This window comes from Hypomesus transpacificus, unplaced genomic scaffold (assembly GCF_021917145.1).
Source record: "Hypomesus transpacificus isolate Combined female unplaced genomic scaffold, fHypTra1 scaffold_30, whole genome shotgun sequence".
In the NCBI taxonomy this organism is placed as follows: Eukaryota; Metazoa; Chordata; class Actinopteri; order Osmeriformes; family Osmeridae; genus Hypomesus; species Hypomesus transpacificus.
In genome coordinates this window covers 224,849-247,840 of record NW_025813826.1, presented here as the reverse complement: position 1 = coordinate 247,840, position 22,992 = coordinate 224,849, and the positions used below count along the sequence as shown (strand labels likewise).

The 22,992-nt window shown below is 42.7% G+C and overlaps 1 protein-coding gene across 4 annotated transcripts in view; it reads left to right on the top strand.

Moving 5' to 3' along the window:
• The window catches only part of lpgat1 (lysophosphatidylglycerol acyltransferase 1), a 54,454-nt gene extending 50,995 nt beyond the window's left edge, over positions 1–3,459 (top strand). For all 4 annotated transcript variants that reach the window (XM_047015375.1, XM_047015372.1, XM_047015373.1 and 1 more), the window contains 2 exons: positions 1,162–1,268; positions 1,353–3,459. In XM_047015375.1, coding sequence (XP_046871331.1) covers positions 1,162–1,268; positions 1,353–1,504 — 259 coding nt within the window. In that variant the 3' untranslated portion in view covers positions 1,505–3,459. The remainder of the gene's footprint in view (positions 1–1,161; positions 1,269–1,352) is intronic.
• The last annotated feature ends 19,533 nt before the right edge of the window (positions 3,460–22,992 follow it).

Sequence of the window (22,992 nt, the reverse complement as noted above, 5' to 3'; positions counted from 1 at the left end):
AATTGGAGGACCTTGCTGAAACTACTTTAGAACCACAGAAGAAGGATACATTTCTGGGCAGCACCATACAGGAAATGCTTATGATCTCTTTCCTACTCAAGTGAAAGACAGCTTCTCTCTCGTCTTTCCTGTGCACGGGTTGTGACCACTTCTATGATTGGGGGATAAAGAGGAAGTGATGTATACGGCGGTTAGTCGTCCCTCACCACCAACCGTGTTCCACCGTGTGCTGCAGTCCTCCCATATCTGAACCACATCAGCCATGTACATTCCACACAACGCAAGTCACCACTTATCAACCACCCCCCCCCACACACACACACAAACACACATTCTTGTTGTCAGCCTAAGGTCCTGTTCATGTAATAGCTATTTGAGTACCAGTATAAATACAGTATAGCAGCATAGTTTAGCTTGCTTGAATGTCTTATGAACTTGCTTTACCAAACCTTTATCCGCTCATAGCAGAGGCTGTTGAGGGAGTGGGGCTATGTCGCTATGGAAAGGTATTTTTCCCAGGGAGGAGACAGTCACCTCAACCCTGTCTGGAGGTGATTCCAGACAGCTCTGTCTGAGAGAGCAGCCCATTAGGGACATCTGCTGGCCAAAATAGTAGTAGCACACACAAAATTACATTGTCAGCCAAAAGGGAGATTGATCAAAGAGTTACATTTCTTACTATGACTTGGGTGCAAGTCATTGTCATGTAGAAAAATCTGCAACAGTAAACTGGAATCATATTACAGATATTGACACCAGCATTTAACTACCAGGTGTTAGTTTTTCCACCTAAACAGGCTTGAGAGAGAGGGATTTCTTGTTGTTTGTGCTGTTGTTGTTGTTTTTTTATTACTTGCGCTGTTTCAGAACCCTTGAGTCAGGGGGCTGGATGCACCCACAGGCAACCTCCCCTCAGCACTACTGTCTCCCCTGTCACAGCTTGCCACCTAGTGAGCTCTTAAAAGAGCTGAGGCTGGAACACACACACACGTTTGCATTCTAGACAGACAAAACACATACACACACACACTACATTGCTCGATAGACTGAGTGGGACAACAAAAAGGAATCAATGAAGCTCACCATGGCTGAGTAAGACTTCGTTAGTGCCACCTCCTCTTTCTCTTTGTATGTCTTTCTTATTCTGTGTCTCTCTCTCAGGTTGTACCCCATCAAGGAGGTTCCTGTGGAGACAGAACCCCTCACAGACTGGTTGTATCAGAGGTTTGTGGAGAAGGAGGATCTGCTAGCCCACTTCTATGAAACAGGTTAGTAGCATCCACACCTGCAGAACAGTACTGTCTACCCAGCCTACTGACCAACTACACCAACCTGCCTCTCTAAACCCACAGGAGCCTTCCCGCCACCCAAGGGTCAGAAGGAGGCTGTTTCCCGGGCGATGACCCTTGACCCCATTTGGCTGTGCATCATCCAATCTCTGGCCTTTGCCTCGGGCTACGTGTGGTACAGCGTTCTCCAGTACTTCTACTGCTGTCTGTTCTGAGTGCACTGGAGAAGGGAGGGCGAGGGGAGGTGCAAAATCCCAGCAGACCCTCTGCTCCACACACCCCTCCTCTCCCCCTCCCTCTCCCACGATGGATGAATGTACATTTGCAAAATGGAGGGACTGTTTTTTTTTTTTTTTTTTTAAGAGGAAGAAGCAAACAAAACAATGCAGAGGCACCCACTACCCCTTGTTCCCTTTTCTCTCCCCTATCCCGGATACATGAGTACACACAGACGCAGTTGATCAGCACCATGCAAATGAACATAATCATGTTTACACATTCTGCTAACTCAGCATGCTGGTACAGTACACTTGGTAAGATACAGTAGATACAGCATCACCCCACACACACACACACATGCGTTGTCTTGTCTTAAGAATTTCAGTGCCCAGTCTAACCTTGTGTTGCTCTGTGCACCTGACAAATAAAAGACTTGAACTTGAACTTGAACACACACACATTTTAATGTTTACACGTCTTTACACACTTTCATAAGACACACACATTAAATCGGTTTTTAATTCCAATTTGAGAATGAGGCTCAGGACTACCCCAAGAGGTCATTCTGGACTGGACTCTCCTGTATCCTGGTTTAGTAGTTTTACTGTGTTTCGTACGTGTGTAAGCAGATGTCTGAGTGTCAGCATCATGTCTCCCTCTTACTGCCCCTGTTGAACCCTTCCTCATTGGACTTCTCCCTCCAAGCCTGCTGAAACCCTCCAAGCCCCCTCCCCCCCAGAGAGGAGTTGTATGTGTTGAGGAACTACACAGCCTAGCCCTCCTCTGGCATTCATTGCACTAAGGATCCATAACTGCCCTCCCACCCTGGGAAATATTCCCAAACGGTAGAAGTTGGTATTTTATTATAATTTGTACTTTATTTTTTTATTTTTTTCTTGTTCGTCTATTTGTGTTTGGTCCTGTCCCCTTAATCCCTAACAGCCATTTTAATTTGTCTTCAATGTTGTTGCTGTCTGTGTTATCCCTCAATACTTGATCTGAGGCTACTGTTTCCGGAGCCTCAGACTGTATTCTGGGCTGGTCGAAGGATCTTGTTTACACTAGTGGTCCTTCTGGGTCTACAGGGATGCTGGCTGGGCCGGGCAGGGGGTGGTCAGGCTCTGGGAAGGACTGCTTCCATGACAGACAAACATGGGATGGGGGGGGGGGGGGGTTGCAGAGATGAAGGCCAGGATTTTGGGGGAAAAGGCAGGGCCAGAGTATCCCGATATATCTGATGACGGAACCCCTGATGGCACAAGCGGCAACACTGATCCAAATTTCCATGGGTGGAAAGAACTCCCGGAACAGTGATCCAAAACACCCCTCTTCACCTCCTGGGTTCTCATGAATATTACACACACACAGGCACGTGTGCACAAGCCCACCTCTGCACACACACACAGCCAGCGTGGGTCTCTGTATGTAGGATAATCTCAGCGAGCCAGGGAAAGAAAGGCAGAGCAACTGAATTCACCTCATTGGACTCCATAGTTTTACAAATGTTTAAGCCATAAGCGTAGTATCATGAAGTGAGAAAATGACCCGATGGGAGAAAAACTATATCTTTTTATAAAAACAACTACCCTAATGCTCGGAATTCAACGTTTTTGATTTTGGGTCATTACTGTAAATTTACAGCATAACCTGCCTGAGTGAGTGTGTGGTTGTCTCCCCCCTTTCTTTCTTTATATATATATATAATTACTGCTGTGATAACGCTCTGACATGGAGTTGACGGCAAATCACTGTTAGTGGTCAGATTTTATTTTGTTTTTAAGTTACTTGAAATATTGTCCTTACGTCATTGTTTAATCTTGTACAAAACAAAGTTGAGGAAGATTTCATTGTTTTGAACGACTGCAAAGTTATCTCTCATATTTGGTCCTTACCATTTCTGATATAGTTCGAAATATCATGAATGTGGAAAAAGAAAATGGAGAAGAAAGGGCAAGGTTTCCAGCCGTCACTTCTGTCAGTGTTCCACTGTTTCTTTGGTGTGACCTGGATGTTATTGTGTTGGTGCAGGCTCCCTGCTCCTGTACTGTCTCTGCTCATTAACACTCGCAGGCCCAGTTCCTACCAACCCCGCCGCCGCCTGTGGGCTGAGGGGCTGCAGAGAGGCAGGGGATCTCTAACCATGGATAGTCCCCCCTAGCTGGTCCTGAGACGTCAGTGGAGCAGGCTGGGGGGGGATCAAGGAAAGTCTTGTGGTCGGTTCAAAGGGGACAGAATAAAACTGGGCCGTTGTTAAAGAAATCACTTTTCACTTTGAAGGGAAATTAAGACGGGTCCTTGCAATGATGCAGCTCCCAGTTGTTTTAAACGTTAATCATGTATGACATTGTATCATGTAGTAAGGTGAAACACTAAAGACAAGCTGTACTGGTTACGGTAAATGAAGAATTCACTGGAGTGCGTTTTGGAAGGGATTCCTTTAAATATAGAGGGAAAGAGGCTGTTATGAAATGCAGAGAGGGCTAGCTGGCTTGGGAGACTAAGAGCCCGTTTCAAAACAGGCCATAAATATGGTTTGGGCTAGCAGCCGTTTGAGATTGCCCTTCAATGTGAGAGTGACAAAGTAAAACATCTGGGGTTTTTTGGACTGTCGCTTCAAAGAATGCAGGGAAAATATTATTTTCCTAGATATGGTTTTAGGAAGGAAAGAAATACTAGGAATTTAAACAAATTGTATTAGAACTGTCTGTAATTGTCCATTTTGTACTTCTCCTTTTCTTCCTAGCTACACGGCCATTTTACAACACAAATTGTGCTGGAATAAATCTGATGGTTATAAAGATCCCAAAAGCCTGTTTGTTTTGTTTCTCCCTAAAATACTCCAATGGACATCCACTGTAAATATTGACTGTTGAGGTGTCACGTGTACTTGTAGGACAGTTAGCATTTGCATTAGGAAGAACATCTGGGGGCAACTACAGCTAGAACGTTTGACTGCAGGTCAAGAGGTTGCAGGTTCAGATCGACCCTGTGTGTTGCTTTGGATAAGTGTCTGCTAAATTAATATATTATTCAACTAGTATATTGGCATTCTGTTTGCATTGCTTTCACCACACTTGGTACAATATGTATATGCAAATCCCTGTTTTACATAAACATGAATAGACTAAGTTAGCAGACTGTATTTATCTTTTCCAGCAATGTGTGCTGATGGTTCTGTTTCACACTGGCATCGGCACTGATGTGGAGTACAGTCTCCAGTTAACTGAAACTTGTGTTTGCTTTGGTTTGTACCTGTTGTTTAACTTTGACATGTTTCACTGGCAACCCAGAGCCAATGGCTTACATGACATATCTGTTTTCAGCTGTGAGATCCGGTCTCTTATGTCTGAGGAAGGAAATGCTGGCACGCTTCTTGTACAAGAGTATCTTTTACTGCCTTTGCCCTTGTGGGCCAACTGACTGGCATCATGTTGTATTATTCAGATTGTAGCCTTTTTGTGTTTTACCATCAGGTAAACTTAAACCGCTGGGTGAAAAACCTTGCTGAAACTGCTATGAATCAAGACTGGTGTGATAAATGTGTTTAGGACAAACAGGAAAAAGAAGGACCTGCAGGGGGACAAAAATAGCCGTGGTTCAGGCGGCCAGACAGATGAATGTCAGAGCCTAGGGCGTACATGTTGGAGTGATGCTGGGCTAGGGGCATTAGGTTCATAAGGTTCTTATGCCCTAATCCCCCATACATACACACAATTGACTAACAACACCCTTCACCTTCGGGTCTTCTTCCTCGAGACGGAACTGTGAACCTGTCATTACAGTCTTGGCGGCTGTGGAGATCTCCGTGTCCCCCTCCCTCACAACTCCGGCAGGACGACTTCTAAGTGCCCTGCGAGGCCTGTCTGTTGATGTGGATGTCAGTTCTCCCTTCAGCATCCCAATGTTGTTTTTATGCATGGAGAATTATGTTACTGCCATGAACCTTGTACAAATGACCTTTTGGGCAGACAAGGCAAAAAGCTTCTCTTTCACCCTGCTGCTATCTGGGAAACGTGTTGCGCATGTTCGCAAAGGAGAGCTGTAATGGGAGTGAGTGGCCTTTATTCTAGTTTGTGATCTAGGCAGACTTCTGCCTGGGCTGGGTAGGTCTCCCACTCAGAAGCACGAGATGGGAAGGGGGGCGAGGGAAAGTTGAACTCAGGTCTCCCCAGTCCCCACTAGAAGCACGAGGGGGGAATATATCAAATAGCACACCTCTAACTTTGTACAGTATGCATATAGTAAAATCTGTCACACTACAAAATGTTACCAAATTAAACACAACTCATAACACCGAGCAAGGCTATCTGGCATACCGGGGATTTGCCCGGGGGGGCCGACGCACTTTTGGGCGCAAGACAACATTCAAGCTAACAATTTGGCCAAATCTGACTGCAGCTTTGTATACCATATGTACTGTGTTATGGTTGTTTGAGTTAAACAACTTGCTAAATAAATTTAATTTCTGTTAAATGCCAAATCCAACTATAAATGTATAAAAGAGAGTTCCAATCAAATCTGAATTCCTAGAGGTTTAAAAGGCTACCTTTGCCTAAACTGACATGCACCAACTCAGAGAACTGAGTCTCAACATCCATTTACACATTTAGTCTCTATTTTTTACTCTACCCTTAAGACATGACGATGTTTAACTTTATGTCTGCACCTCTCTGTCACCAACTGTCTCTGGAGTGGGGGCTTCACAGGGTGTCTACAGGTATAAACAAGTTACATTTAAGACTTTTGACCTTTTAATACCACTTCCAAATTAAATTAAAGACCAAACTTACAATGGAAATACAAATCAAAAGTGGAACTATACAGTAATCTTTCCAAGTTAACACAGATGTCTGTTCAATATGAACAGTATGGTAAAATGACAATAATCGGTTGAGTTTAAGAACATTGACTAAATATGTGTAATGGGACTGCTGTCCTAAATTATATTTATTATTACACTATGGTGGAAATGGTGGAGCAGAAATGAGCAATTCCATGAATCCCATGGAAACAAAGGCAAATGTGTCAGATGTACTAATGAGGAGCACAAATCGTCAAGGGTTTCAGTCGTTTTTATTCAAATGAATAATCATTAGATTCAGGTCAAAAGTCTATCACTTGAACTCGTTTCATCACTTAAGACACTCCAACTCAGCAGCTTGGCATGCTGGGACATGGAAAGGATTTAACATTTAGACTTTTATCAAGGTAAAAAATGTTGGTTTGTCCTTTTTCATCAATGTCCTCAAAAAAGCAATCTGCAGAGCCAGTTAACACAGTAGTCTGTGGGGTGACTGTCTGTCTCTTGAGGGCGTGCGGGCAGGGCCTGCGGGCAGGGCCTGGCTCACTGCCAGTTAACGAGCCGAGTCTGACTGAGGCTAAAGTAAAAACAATGTACAGTATATCCCCGGGACGCAGTCTCACTCCACTTGCAAGTTTTGCACAAATCACAAAAAAAAAACATCTGGCTAAAAGCACAATTCCCACATCTCTTGAAGGCTGCCCTGTTCGTATTTTTTTGTGTCGACCAAACTGTAAAACGGTGACAAACGTGCTCACAAACTTACCTTTAACTCACTCCATAAAATAATTTGCGATTTAGTATTTTTGACCCTCTGAATTTACCGTTGGACAGCTTGGGCATGAGACGGGAGGGCATGAGAGGGGAGGGCATAAGACAGGAGGCTGCCCATCTCAAATCCCTTGACCGCCATTGCTTTACATTTAGTCATTTAGCAGACGCTCTTATCCAAATGACATTGTGTCCTTGGGTAAGGCACTTCACCCTACTTGCCTCGGGGGAATGTCCCTGTACTTACTGTAAGTCGCTCTGGATAAGAGCGTCTGCTAAATGACCAAATGTAAATGTACTCCGACGGCTCTGCATGCTAAAAGCAATTCACCGCCAGAACCGTAGCTGGCGCTGCACTGCGATGCTAGCTAGGTTATCGAAAAGTCGGAGCAAATGTACAAATTAGCGGTTTCATCAATAAAATAAGCTAATTTTCAGCAACTACACTGCCCATTTCTCGTCACATTTTAATTCAGATGCTGATTTACATGTACTGTTTAGCTGAAATATGAATTGTAAAAACGTATAACAATGGCGGTCAAAGGATTCTGTTCTCTTGTTGGTCACGGCAACCCCGCCCCTGACGCAAGCGGTTCTTAATACGGACCAATCACAGCCAAGGGGTATCCGTAAAATGACGGACGGATAGTCAGGAAAATCAGGAGGTGCATGTAGAGCTCTCCGAGGGGCTCGGAGAGGGTGTTCCTCATCGGAGAGGGCGTTCCCTGTCCGTAAAGTATAAATTGGTCTTTAAGCTGAAGTATAAATTGGTCTTTAAGTAGGGAGGACAAACGTTCTGCTCTCAATGTAATCACAACGGAGGGTTCCAAGCGTCAACAAATGCAAAACTGAACTTATCGCTCATTTAACATTGTGATAAAAAAACACAATTGTGATATTTAATGTACAATACGATGTACGCTGATATTATTAGTACATCTACTTTCGAAAACAGTAGTCAATTTTCGCTTGTTGACTGAGGAGTTAGCATAATTAGCCTCTGTTGAACGACATATACGATAGCGGTCTGTGATACATCCGTTTTCAATTGTTAAAATAATAAACATGCCTTACATATCGATGAACGTTTTATGATTTATTATGACATTATATTACTAGTAAACCATTCATGGGTACAATTGTCCTTATATACCTGTAGTTTTAAACCAGTGTAGCCCACTGTAATGTCGTACGCAACGCGGTTTAGAAAAACTGCTGTTTAGGAGCCAAATGGCGACAGTAAAATCTTGGCACTCCCTTTACAAAAATCAAAATTCCCAGATGAGTTTTTCATTTGGTGAATCAACCAATCCCTGTGTGAATACCATCCCGTATGTGGCACAGAGGTTTTCCCATTTTAAGAGGTCTGTAATTGGCTGATAGTACTTTGAGCCATTGGTTACTAACCTGAACTTCAATGCCACAGCCTCGATTTGGTGTCATTCTGTTCATGAAGGTCTCCTCTACAGGACTGTGAAAACCGCAAACATTTCCCAGCTGGGGGATTTTTTTATAATCAGGCTTATGTCCCAGGAGTGCCCGTGTTTTAGAGCTACATTTTGAGTGCCAACAAACTCCCCCTTGCTTTATCCAGCTAGTTAGCTTGCCACGAGCATTCCTCTCCCTGCTTCACTAACAAAATATGGACAGAAGTGCCTTGTTTTCAAAATATGTTAACATATAGTGGAAACGTACATCTACGAATGTGTGGCTCAAATATACATAAAGATTAAAAACAATTAATTCCAGCGCGTTGAAACAGTCGCCTCAGTTAAGGTTGGCTAGCAAGTTACAGCAGCAGCCTGGCCCTGTGACAGGTGGGGGGAGGTGCGCAAAGGGCAAACTTAATAGTGGTATCTTGCTTCCAACTCATTTTTTAGACAACCCATTCATTTGTAGTAAATAAACATCTAAAAACATGCAAGCTAGTAGGCCCGAAAACTATAGGATTGAGAGAGGTTGATATAAAAGGAGTATAAGAGAAGCTGACAAAGCTGAATGAGTATTTTATTTGTTGAAGGCAACTAAACACCTCTCTATGGGAAAATGTAAAAGGGAAAACAAACATTACGGAGATCCAAAATTACTGAAGAGCTCTGGCAGTAGTGCAATGCTTTGATAATGGTTTACTACATCAGAACTTGATGACTAACTCATTGTATTAGATCGAGTACAACATTTAAATTAAAGAAGCCAGTGACAAAAGGCTCTCACAAACAAGCTAGAAGTGGGTAGTCGCTTACTTGTGCTTTCCAATCAGTATCTAGTTTTGATTGCTGTTACCAAGACTTGTCCTGCTTAAAAAGCATTAATCTCTGGTCTGCTGTTTTTATACTTTGGTTCTATGAGAAGCCTTTAAAAAACATGTAAGTCACATTTATTGTTGACCATTCTCCTTGAAAATTGAGGCTAACTGACCATCCACATCCTCAAACACCGGAGTGGCATCCATGGGCTCATTACTGCTCACCTGTAAATGTAACTGTGTTTCCTCTGTGTGTAAAAACCACTGTGATTTCCCACACTGACAATAAGACTTACATTTGTCTAACATAAGTCTTACAATAAAGGTGCGTTCACACTGCAGCGGAGGGGGCGGAGCGGGGCGTCGGCTTCCAATTCATTTTCAATGAAAACCAGGCGTTGACGTTCGCGTAGGCCCTGGGCATTGTTGGAAGGCGAGCGGAGTGTCGACGCTCGCGTAGGGCATTGTGGGAAGGCGAATGGGGCATAGAAAGTTGTATTTTCTCAACTTTATGTAAATGAGGAGCGTGAAAACGCCAGCGATGGCCAATCGGGTTGGTTTCTTGTTTCTTGTAACGTAGCAACTGTTGATCATGGTAAACATTTCTAGGTTTGACAATTTCAAGATGGAAGAGCAACTCCTCGTATGTGTGTCTTCATACCCAGTATTGTATGATACGTCTATGTTCGATTACAGAGACGTAAACAAAAAAATGATGCCTGGCGCAGGGTTGCTGAGGTTGTCGGTGTCCCTGGTGTGTTGAATTCAGTCTCGTCACTTTAGCTAGCTAAAGTACGTAACCTAGCTCTAACTTTCTTCTGTGCTAGCTGAATACTGTACTAGTCTAGCTACAGTAGTCTAGTTTACCCGGCACGATTGACATTCAACGTTGAAATGCTGGTTGGCAGTCACTCGCTAGCCATACAGTAAATGTGTAGTGGCCATAATCTAGCGAATGTTACTGGAAAAATGTTTGAAGTGCTGTAGAGTACTGTAGCCTATAGCCTAGTTGACAAGATCATGCAACATCTAGTCAGCGTATCTGATTCCTTGCATCATGCCGTGTAAAATTAAGCAATAAGCCCCAAGAGGCAGTGGTTTATGCTGATTTTAGAACAGGTGAGGGGAGTTGTTAGACACGACGCGAAGCGGAAACATTTTAAAACATCCTGTTCTAAAATGTCTAAAATCAGCGAGACAGGAGCACCAATATATCAATAATGATCGCTATTGTAAATACATGAACCCAAGTCTGCACACTTGTCCATGACACCGTTTTACACAAACTACAACAGTGATCTTAGAGAATTACAACTCTGTATTAACTTTTTTAACACGCTCCCGAGCGTGGTGCACTGTGGGAAGGCCAGCAGTGCAGAGCGTTAAAAAACGCTGGAGTGTGAACGCACCGTACTTCAGTGCATCAAGCATCTTACTGACAGTGTGGGAAATGTACACAGAACCGTTTATATGTACACAGGGTGAAATGTATTGTGCTATATGTAACGGAGTTAGAACTGTGAAACTCGCTCCTCAGGTATGTAACAGCTGGCCACCCGCGTCAGCGAAGAGCTAGCTTTTCTTTGGCGTAGTTGGTAGTGGTCACGCTTGGCAAGTCGGAGGTTGTGCGTTCGAGCTTAGTGAGTAGCGAACGAGCCTGGTTGGGACGGAGCGTGGCTATAGCTGTTACATACCCATCACATACAGGGGCGGATTAAGGTGGTCAGGGGCCCCTAGGCTAATCTTTGTGTGAGGCCCCCCCTCTTAAATATTGTGCTTTACTAGAAATGGTCCACATGCAAGTAAGGTGAACTGACATACATACACATTGAGACAACCAACTGTACAGTGTTTTCTTTACATTCCTACAGTGCTAGAATCAGCCCTAACGCATGAGTTCTAAACATTTCCGACGCTTCCACCAGAGTGAGTTATTTTTGCAAACGGAAGTTAGCTAGCGTTAGCAAAGAACGTATATATTAAATATACGTAAGTGGCAAGAATACCAGATATAACCCTTTGCCTCCACAGCCTCAAAACAATTACTATTAACGGAATGTAACTATGAACAGCAAAGCAACAGAATACCCTGCATTCACAGTTCAACTGCAAGCTGGTAATCGCTTTTAGCTTTATTAACCAAAAGGTAGGCTACAGCATCTGCATCAGTGCTGAACACCATGTTTTACTGAGGCAAAATCACAACATCAGTGGTGGAAGAAGTATTCAGATCATTAAAAGTACAAGTCAGATGGCTGAGCGGTGAGGGAGCAGAGCGTTGAGGGAGTTGGCCAAGTAATCAGGTTGCCAGATCGATTCCCCGCCGTGCCAAATGACGTTGTGTCCTTGGGCAAGGCACTTCCCTCTACTTGTCTCGGGGGAATGTCCCTGTACTTACTGTAAGTCGCTCTGGATAAGAGCGTCTGCTAAATGACTAAATGTAATGTAAAATGTAATACAACTCTCCCAAATTCGCAGAAATATTACCGATGGCCGATGCTAGCTTGCAGTCCTCCTGCTGTGGGTCTTGTCTTCGACTGGATGAAGATTCAGCAGCCTAGAAGTAATCCATTCAATTTCGGGATTTGTTTCAGGGTATCTTCGTCACATTGTTCTTTTAACCTTTTTTTTTTTAACCGTATTTTGCGTTTTTGTTCTCCACTTTAATACTTTTTTTCGGTCATTCTGCCACTATGCCCTCTAGCAATAGCAGTGAGTAAGCAGCAGCTGATTGGACAGATGTGACCCAAATCACATCTACACAATCACTTGCTTATTAAAAAAGAAAAAGTTTCTTGTGGGCCAATTAGGGTCTTTATTTTGTTCCCGCTGAAATACATTTAAAATATTAAAAAACAATCCGGCCAATCCGGGGCCCCCTGCACACGTGGGGCCCCTAGGCTGCAGCCTAGGTAAACCTGTGCATTAATCCGCGCCTGATCACATATAACATGTAGAGTAGGCCCACATAATGATGGAATTAGTATTTGGATACAAGAAAGTATGTATGTGGTACAAAATAAGATGGCTCAACCAGGGGCGGTTTTAGGTACTTGGAGGCCCTGGGCAAAGAACAATTTTGAGGCCCCCCATAAGCCTCAAACCCCCGGAAAGAACCCTGTGTGTATGTGAAGTGAAGTATATACTGCACTTTAAAGCTATGTTCATTACGTTGCGCCTGCCCAGACGCAGTTGCGTGGCGGACAGCTTGGATACCGATCTAACTAGACAACATTTGCAATCTAGGTGAACACTCAAATTATTTAACCTATTGACCATAGTATTACACATATCAAAACAGAACAAACACAACAATAGAACTTCAAACAACTCTTATTTAACTAAACTAATGCCCTTAACTTAGTAGTTTTTCAGCTTGCATTAGGGCAATCTTACAGCATTGTGTAACACACTTCGGTTGTGGATGGTATGTCCAGAAATAAAGCCAAGTCACTAATTTAGTGGCAGAATCCATTGTTTTGTCAAAAAAATTATTTTAGATACAGTTTAAGTTTAGCTAGCTGACAAATCCTGAGGATAGCCTACTGTAGCAGACCTTTCTATGTGACAACAGACAAGGGTGTTTTGTCCCTCCGGAGTTGCCGTAGGCTCGATGCAGAAATTATTACTCAATTCAGTCAATTCAGTGAGGGCTGTTCGAAGGTGATGTCAAGAAATGCAGTGGTAAAATACAAGTTATGAAAAGAGACAGCGTCCGTGTCTTATTGTCCACACGATCATATGTATCTAAAACAAACTTACAAAGAGCTCGGTTACACTACCAATGTTGAATTAGTAATGTTGTTAGCGATGCTAGCGTTATTTTGCTAACTAGCCTATAACATTTCACTGGGTCTTGCAGCTGTTTGATTAACTGAAATTATTATGAAATGTTATCTTCTACTAGCCATTTGCCTACTTTAGCAAGTCACTGTATTTCCAAGCCCTGATAATTTAACTAAGACGACACAGTAAATAATTCCTCTTTCAAGTAATAAGCCCCCGTTCAATCATAGACACTCCACCACAAGACAAATTCTCCTGATAGAAACTTCATGACCTGAATCATATGTTCCATGCAGGATTTAAGATAAAGTTTAGCTATAAAGAATAGAATTAAAGAATTGCGTTTTCATGCTTGATATGAATTGTCATTCGTTTGCAATGACTAGTGTTTTATTTTAATTAATAAAAATAATAAAAATACCATGTGCCGAGGCCCCCCTGGTGGCCGAGGCCCCGGGCAACTGCCCGACTTGCCCAATGGGACGCACCGCCCCTGGGTGTGCACCCATGGTTGCGTGCCGGCAAAGTAAGGATTTGCACAGACCTCACAGAGCTGAACAAGTCAGTGATGAGGGAGAAGCATCCGTTGCCATCAGTTGAACACACTTTAGGACAGCAGAGGCCTTTGGTCCCCCAGGAGCAGGAGCCAGGATCTTCTCTAAGCTTGACGCCAATGCTGGATACTGGCAAATTCCGCTATCCAAAGATTCATCTCTCCTCACCACCTTTATAACACCATTTAGGCGGTACTGCTACAATCGTTTCTGTTTTGGGATTTCGTCTGTCCCAGAACACTTCCAGAAACGCATGTCTCGTATTCTGGAAGGCCTGGACGGTGTTCTGTGTCAGATGGACGATGTGCTCATCTGGGGTGCTACGCAGGGAGAGCATGACGAGAGGCTCAGGAAGACGTTGGCGCGACTGCGGGAGGCAAAAATGACACTCAACGACAGATGTGAGTTCTCAACGAGCAGGATACAGTTCCTGGGACAAATAATCGATGCCTCAGGAGTCAGTGCAGACCCTGACAAGGTGGGCGCTGTGAAGGCCATGGCAGAGCCCAGTAACATCAGTGAGGTGAGGCGCTCTGTGAGAGATTTGCTGAGTTCCTCATAGGGAAGGACTTCCACATAGAGACAGATCACAAGCCTTTGGTTCCCCTGCTAGGCTCAAAGAGTCTGGATGAACTTCCACCTCGCATACAGCGTCTACGTATGAGACTCATGAGGTTCTCTTACACCATCTCACATGTGCCAGGCAAGGACATCGCCACTGCTGACGTGCTCTCCAGAGTGCCAGTGGAGAACACAGCAGAAGGCTTACGGGAAGTGGAAGTGAACCTGTATGTGGATACTGTGATGGCAAGCCTGCCAGCTACAGACAAAAGACTGAAAGAAATAGAAACACATCAGGACAAAGACACTCTACTCCACACACTGAAGGGATACTGCCAGAAGGGCTGGCCGGATAAATACTCCATACAAAGAGCATTCTGTCCCCACCTGCAATACTCAGGCGAGCTAACAGTTAATGAGGGTTTGCTACTTTACGGCTGTAGAATAGTAATTCCAGCGTCACTTAGAGCAGACATGCTGAACAAACTGCATGAGGGCCACCTGGGACTCACTAAATGCAGAGAGAGAGCCAAGCAATCTGTGTGGTGGCCGGGCCTTAGTAAAGTCCTGACACGACTGATAGAGAACTGTGACATATGCAGTCGTGAAAGAACCAACTTTAAAGAGACACTGCACCACTCATGGCATACCTGCTGTGGTGCGCTCTGACAATGGGCCACAATTTGCATCTGAGCACTTCAGAAAGTTTGCACGAGAGTGGGGTTTCAGCCATATCACTTCCAGCCCCCACTTCCCTCAAAGCAACGGAGAGGATGAGCGGGCCGTAAGGACAATCAAAGGTATTCTGAAGTCCAGTGATCCTTACCTGGGACTCATGGCCTACCGTGCCACACCTCTGGCGAACGGACTCAGTCCAGCGGAGCTCCTCATGGGCAGGAAGATAAGAACAACTATCCCTGTCATCCCATCCCAGCTTAACCCAGGCTGGACAGACATGGATAACCTGAAAGGAACTGAACAAACATACAGACAGAAGCAGAAACAAAACTATGACCGTCGTCATAGAGCGCACGACATGCCACTCCTGCAACAAGGTGACCATGTGTGGGTCAAGGACATTCTTGAAAGGGGCACAGTGATGTCCAATGCAGGCACTCCGAGATCCTACATTGTAGAGACGGCTAGGGGCACTCTGCGAAGAAACGGATACCATCTCTCGCCCACTCCTATAGCACCAGCGACACTCACCAACTTACCCGAGCATGCTGCATCCGCTGCGGTGAACAGACCTGTCACACCTGGAATTCCCTGTGACTCTGGGCAGCGGACACCAGTAAAAGAAAGACATGTCCCTTCCAGAGTGAGGGTACCTCCAGTGTACTTAACTGACTATGACTGTTCGTGGAAAAAAAAGAATAACAAATAGGAAAGGAAAAGACATGAGAAATGTTGACTGCTGTTACTTTGTTCAAGTTACGAGATAACACGAAACAGTCTTAGTTTATAAACCTGTTTATGCTTGAATATGTGAAGTGTTGAGTTAAACATTCAAGAGGAAAAATATTCACTGTTTTCTTTACATGAGTTTTATTGTTTAGTTATGCATCTTCTTAGACAGCATCTTGAAGTCAGAAAGGGGGATGTAGTATTAGTTAGAATACGGGATAGGAACCTTCCGTATGTCACCTGTGTGACCGGTAGGGGGGGTCAATAAAGGAACACAGTTCTGAGGATGCAGTCATGTCTCTGCGAGTCTCCCTTAATTAATATTAGTTAATACTGCAAGGCTAACTGAACATTTGTGTTTACATTTACAGTGTTTACCACACTGTAAAATTAATAAAGGATTTTTTTTAGGTTGTGATGCTCTTCATGAGTAGCATCAGAGGTAGTTGCTACCAGGGGTTTGCATGGCTGCCTGACCTCCCAGGGTTTTTTTTTAAAGGTCACATGACATGCTGGTTTTGATGCTTTTATAAAGGCCTTAGTGGTTCCCTATTACTGTATCTGAAGTATCTTTCCCGAAATTCAGCCTTGGTGCATAATTACAGCCACTAAGAGCAGTCCCTCAATGAGCTTTCCTCAAAACACGCTGTTTCTGTGTCTGTAGCTTTAAATGCTAATGAGGAGGAGAGGGGCTCATGTTTACAACGAATGTATTGCAATGGCTCAATGAGGGGAAAGGCGGATATCGCGCGCGCCATAACACCATCAGCATAACGGTTATCCAAATAACAAAGAAGTGTACAATACTGGCGTTACAGCGTTTGTATTCACACACACACTTGATGCCATCTACCTTTACATTAGCGACAGTAACTCAGCTGGCTCTTTGCCCTGTTGCTGTAAGATGCTTCGAATTTGCCCATTCTCATCTGATCACCCTGGTTTGCAGAGGTGTACTAAATAATAATTTCAATGAGGGGAAAGGCGGATATCACGCGCACCATAACACCAACAGCATAATGGTTATCCAAATAACAAAGAAGTGTACAACACTGGCATTACAGCGTTTGTATTCACACACACACTTGATGCCATCTATCTTTACATTAGCAACAGTAACTCAGCTGTTAGCTGCAGAGCTAATGTTACAGCCACATTCTAAGGGTAGCAAGCTAGATAACCATAAACAGTAAAGCAACAAAATGATATAGCGTTAGTTAACTTACTTGTCCAAGGTTTGTAGCTTGGCCAAGGAGATTTAGTAATGATCCAGAATTTAATTTCAGCAAGGCCAGCTTTGTGTTGGCTCAAGTTGAGGAAACAGTAGCGGCTGAAATGTTTGGTGCAGACATATACAAAACTCTGGGAAGTTGTGTTGGCGCATTTCCAGCGAAAATAAAATTAAGATACTGGATGTGCAGAGGCTTGGATGAAGGAACTGAAAAAATACTTTTGATTTGTACATCCAAACACTGAGCAACTGTTATGCTTCGTTCGTTTGCTAGCCATGATGTATCTCCAGGAAAAAACGATGTTGCACTTGCCTTCACACGATCGTAGCTCACTTTTTCATGGGCGGGCCAGATTATCTGGGCGGGCAAAGCAGAGAGAAGGGTGGTAGCCTGGCTCCTTGTGACGTCACAAGGAGCAGATTTTCAAACAGAGCGTTTGAGCCTTCATTTTCTCAAAGGCGGAGAAGAACACCCAGGGCTTGGTTTACACCTATCGAAAATTCTAGCCACTGGGGGACCAAAGGCAGGCTAAGGGAACTCATATTAATGTTAAATAACCTCCCAAAGTGAAGTTTTCATGTCATGTGACCTTTAACATGTTACCTGATTAGCCGTTACGAGTGAGATATGTATGCAGTTACATTAACAAACCTCTTGTTTGTAAAATATGTAGTCTTAAATACGATGGGAACACATCACATAAACAATTCTAAAACATCCGACACGCCAAATGTTGTCATTTTTTGTCAAGCTCAAATTCGAGTCGGAGTTCCAATAAGCTTTTCATTGCAGTGAATGGGTGCGGGCACTCATCGGGCATAAACTCAGATATCTCAGAAGTCCCAACTGGAAAATGTTAGCGGTTTTACAGTCCTGTAGAGGACATTTTCCTGAACAGATTGACATCAAGTTAAGGATGTGGCATTGAAGTTCAGGTTAGTAGCCAAGGGTGTAAAGACCACTTGGCTATTTACAGACGTCTTGGAATTCTACATTTGAGTTTTTTTTGTGGATTTGCTTAAAAAGTGACACAGTACATCTGTGTCTTAGTTTGCTTAGGAAACGACTCTCATTTACACTTTAAATCACACCAGTGTAACTGTAGTGATGGTACCTATACAGTACACATTTCTAAGGTGTAAGTTACCTCTTCTAAGACACAAGACAGGTGTTGTCAACATCTGCAACAGGCCTACAGCACTGGTAGCAATCTTTTGAGAAAGATTTGATAAAGCAAAGACATGAGTGATATGATACATCAAGGGGAGGAGGTTGATTGAGATTTGGGCTCCGAGACATTATTCTGCCAGACATACAATAGTTGATAGAGTTGGATTAGTACAGTAAGGCAAATGCAAGCATCTTTTGGCAATGTCCATGCCAGGGGCGCAAATTCTTTTGAGCTTCATGTAATAGTTTTTATGGTTTAGTCAAAATAAGATGATCGGTAGGCCTCTCATTTAGAAACTTTATTTAGTTTTGTAATATTTTCTTAGCCTACTTCAATTCTGACTTGTGTACCGAGTCCGACACCTGAACTTCTGTGTGCGTGCTGCAGTGGCTATTTGGCAAGCTCAGAAGAGCGCGCCGACATGGAATTCTGCGGGCATTAGTTTGAGTTTTTGGTTTAACTGCTTTAATTGGGATACTGCTTTGGCATAACACATCTTCACATGTAGGCTCCACCGCTGATAATGTCGCTTTCTCAATCCTGTGCACAGCTACTCCTGAAGTGATGGTGCGCAGGGGCGGTGCGTCCCATTGGGCAAGTCGGGCAGTTGCCCGGGGCCTCGGCCACCAGGGGGGCCTCGGCACATGGTATTTTTATTATTTTTATTAATTAAAATAAAACACTAGTCATTGCAAACGAATGACAATTCATATCAAGCATGAAAACGCAATTCTTTAATTCTATTCTTTATAGCTAAACTTTATCTTAAATCCTGCATGGAACATATGATTCAGGTCATGAAGTTTCTATCAGGAGAATTTGTCGTGTGGTGGATTGTCTATGATTGAACGGGGGCTTATTACTTGAAAGAGGAATTATTTACTGTGTCGTCTTAGTTAAATTATCAGGGCTTGGAAATACAGTGACTTGCTAAAGTAGGCAAATGGCTAGTAGAAGACAACATTTCATAATAATTTCAGTTAATCAAACAGCTGCAAGACCCAGTGAAATGTTATAGGCTAGTTAGCAAAATAACGCTAGCATCGCTAACAACATTACTAATTCAACATTGGTAGTGTAACCGAGCTCTTTGTAAGTTTGTTTTAGATGCATATGATCGTGTGGACAATAAGACACGGACGCGGTCTCTTTTCATAACTTGTATTTTACCACTGCATTTCTTGACATCACCTTCGAACAGCCCTCACTGAATTGACTGAATTGAGTAATAATTTCTGCATCGAGCCCATAGAAAGGTCTGCTACAGTAGGCTATCCTCAGGATTTGTCAGCTAGCTAAACTTAAACTGTATCTAAAATAATTTTTTTGACATAACAATGGATTCTGCCACTAAATTAGTGACTTGGCTTTATTTCTGGACATACCATCCACAACCGAAGTGTGTTACACAATGCTGTAAGATTGCTTATACTCATGCATTGCTGTTGATACCCAGAATGCCCTAATGCAAGCTGAAAAACTACTAAGTTGAGGGCATTAGTTTAATTAAATAAAAGTTGTTTGAAGTTCTATTGTTGTGTTTGTTCTGTTTTGATATGTGTAATACTATGGTCAATAGGTTAAATAATTTGAGTGTTCACCTAGATTGCAAATGTTGTCTAGTTAGATCGGTATCCAAGCTGTCCGCCACACAACTGTGTCTGGGCAGGCGCAACGTAATGAACATAGCTTTAAAGTGCAGTATATACTTCACCTCACATACACACAGGGTTCTTTCCGGGGGTTTGAGGCTTATGGGGGCCTCAAAAATGTTCCTTGCCCAGGGCCTCCAAGTACCTAAAACCGCCCCTGTGCACACCATGCTGTGGCTCCTCCACCTTTGAAATCATTCCTTACTGCTCCATTTGAAAGAGCACTTCTTTTACTTTTGGCATGAGTGGGAGGGATATGCGTCGCGGTGTGGAGAGGGAAAAGGGCTCCGCTCCAGGCTTCAGTACGATGGTGTACGCCCCCTCCATTTTACCTAGTCCAGACAAAACCGAGGTGAAGTTAGTTTCATATTCGACATTCGACATTCGTCTCACATTCGGAAGACGCTACTTTGCAGCGCCGAGTTAGGGACCGGGTGAAAATTACCCATACAATTTTGAAAAATGATGACATTTATAATATTTGTATGACTATAAAACCTCAAACAAACAGCAGAGCATTCCAACAATGTCTGACCTACTTCCACACCCTTTACTTTTTCAATAAAACTTTTTAAATGATAGAAAATCGCTAATCTCTGAAAATAGCATGAAATCCATGCTAATCTCAATATCTTTTCCAGACTTGGGTCAAAAAATCTCAAATATACACAATATTATTCTAATAATGTCTGGCCTACTTCCACACCCTTTACTTTTTCAATAATGTTTTTAAAAAAAATGATAGAAAATCGCTAATCTCTGAAAATAGCATGATATCCTTGATAATCTCAATATCTTTTCCAGACTTGGGTCAAAAAATCTCGAATATACACCTGATTATTCTAATAGTGTCTGGCCTACTTCCACACCCTTTAGTTTTTTAATAAAACCTTTTAAAAAATGATAGAAAATTGCTTATCTCTGAAAATAGCATGAAATCTTCAACCTCCCATGGAACAGAACATAACATTCAAACAGCCTCCTGCAAGGACATGGGCCTTGCACAGATCTGCACCCCCCGGATGAATTCCCTTGTGATGGAACAGCTCAGTGACATAGACTTTCCCAATGAAAAGCCACGCTAGGACAGCCACCATGCTATTTCATTAGACATACCGGTCATCATCACAAACAGAAAATGGCATGGTAAAATGCATGGTTACAAACCTGAAACTAGTGTTAGAAGTCACAGAATTATCCATATTCTTCAAACAGATTTATCAACCCGTTTTATCTGTTAATACCCCACAGATGAAACTGGCCCTTCTAAATGTTAGATCACTAAATAACAAAACATTTCTAGTTAATGATCTGGTCAAAGAAAACAAATTAGACTGCATCTGTTTAACAGAAACCTGGCTAAACAACGACACGGCAACAGCAACTTTGAAAGAAGCGTGTCCGCCAGATTACAGCTTCCACCAAGTTTCTAGGAAATCCAAAAAAGGTGGAGGAGTCGCAGCTATTTTCTCCTCTGAACTATTGTTCAAAATCACTGATCTAGGTGAATTCACCTCATACAAATATCTTGCTATAGAGCTCAAAACCGAATCAATACTTTTTGTCATTATATATCGGCCACCCAAGCACTCGCCAATATTCATACAAGAATTCTCTGAACTATTATCACTATGTGTCACTAGATATGACAAAGTAGTTTTACACGGAGACTTAAATATCCAAGTAAATAAAAAAGCCGACCCAAGAACTATTGAGCTCTTAAATCTCCTAGACAGTCTCAATCTAACTAAACACATAACAGACCCAACACACCGGCACGGAAACACACTAGATCTAGTGATAACAACTGGACTAAATATCAATAATATCTCAATAACTGATCTACCCCTCTCAGACCATCATTGTATACTTAATAATGTGGAAATCATCCTAACAAAAACCACAAAAGAATTCTTAGTCCAAAGAAGATATTTAGACGATACAGCTATGATGACATTTTCTGAACAATTTGCTCTATATGAACCAACTAGTCATGATTGCTCTCTGAATGAAATGGTAGAGAACCTCAATGATGCACTATTATCTGTGTTAGACTCTGTTGCACCACTGAAAACCAAAAAGAAGTCCACAAGCAGAACCTCCCCATGGCTATGGTTAGTGAAACTAAAAGAAAATGCCGTGCAGCAGAGAGAAAATGGAGGAAAACAAAGATCACTATTCACTACAATATCTATAAAGATACACTAACCACCTACAACAAAACTATCCGTCTAGCGAGGAGAGAATATTTCTCCAACATTATTACTGAAAATGCCAGAAACTCCAGAGTTCTTTTCTCCACCATTGACCAGCTGCTAAACACTGTCCCTGCCCCCCCTGCCATCCTCAGCAGTTAAATGTGAAGAGCTTGCTTTGTTCTTCAAGAACAAAATAACTTTGATCAGAGGTAGTACTAGTAATAGTGGGGTCGAAACTGACATCAGTAGATTCTGCAACATAACCATGAGCACATTTACCTGTATCACACTTAGTGAACTTTCAAAAATTGTCAGTGAATCTAACTCCACAACCTCAGATATTGATCCTATACCCACAACATTCTTTAAGCGAGTGTTTGATAGTGTCTCAGGTCCGGTGCTAGAGATTATAAACACATCCCTTAGAACTGGCGTCTTCCCAGATGCCTTCAAAACAGCTGTTGTAATGCCCCTATTAAAGAACCCCAAATTGGATAACAGTCTACTTGCAAATTACAGACCAATATCAAACCTTCCATTTATTAGTAAAGTACTGGAAAAGATAGTTTCAGTGCAACTAAATTATTTTCTTGAAGAAAATAACATTCTGGAAGTCTCGCAGTCAGGTTTCAGGAAATATCACAGTACTGAAACTGCTCTCACCAAAATAATTAGCGACCTCAGACTAAACTCTGATGCAAATAAAGTCTCTACCCTTATCCTTTTAGATATCAGTGCAGCATTTGATACCATTGATCACAACATCCTAATCAATAGACTAGAAAAGCTTATTGGGTTCACGGATAGTGTATTGAATTGGATGAAATCATATATCACAGGAAGGAAGTTTTATGTTAGTTTAGGAGAACATAGGTCTAAGAAACATGAGAACTTCTACGGGGTTGCTCAAGGAAGCTGCCTAGGTCCATAACTTTTTTCTCTTTATATGTTACCACTCGGTGACATAAACAGAGAACATAACATGAATTTCCATAGCTATGCGGACGACACACAACTATATATATCCACTGAACCCAACGATGCAACGGCCATCAATTCCATTACCAGCTGCCTGTTGGCAATAAACAAATGGATGAATGATAACT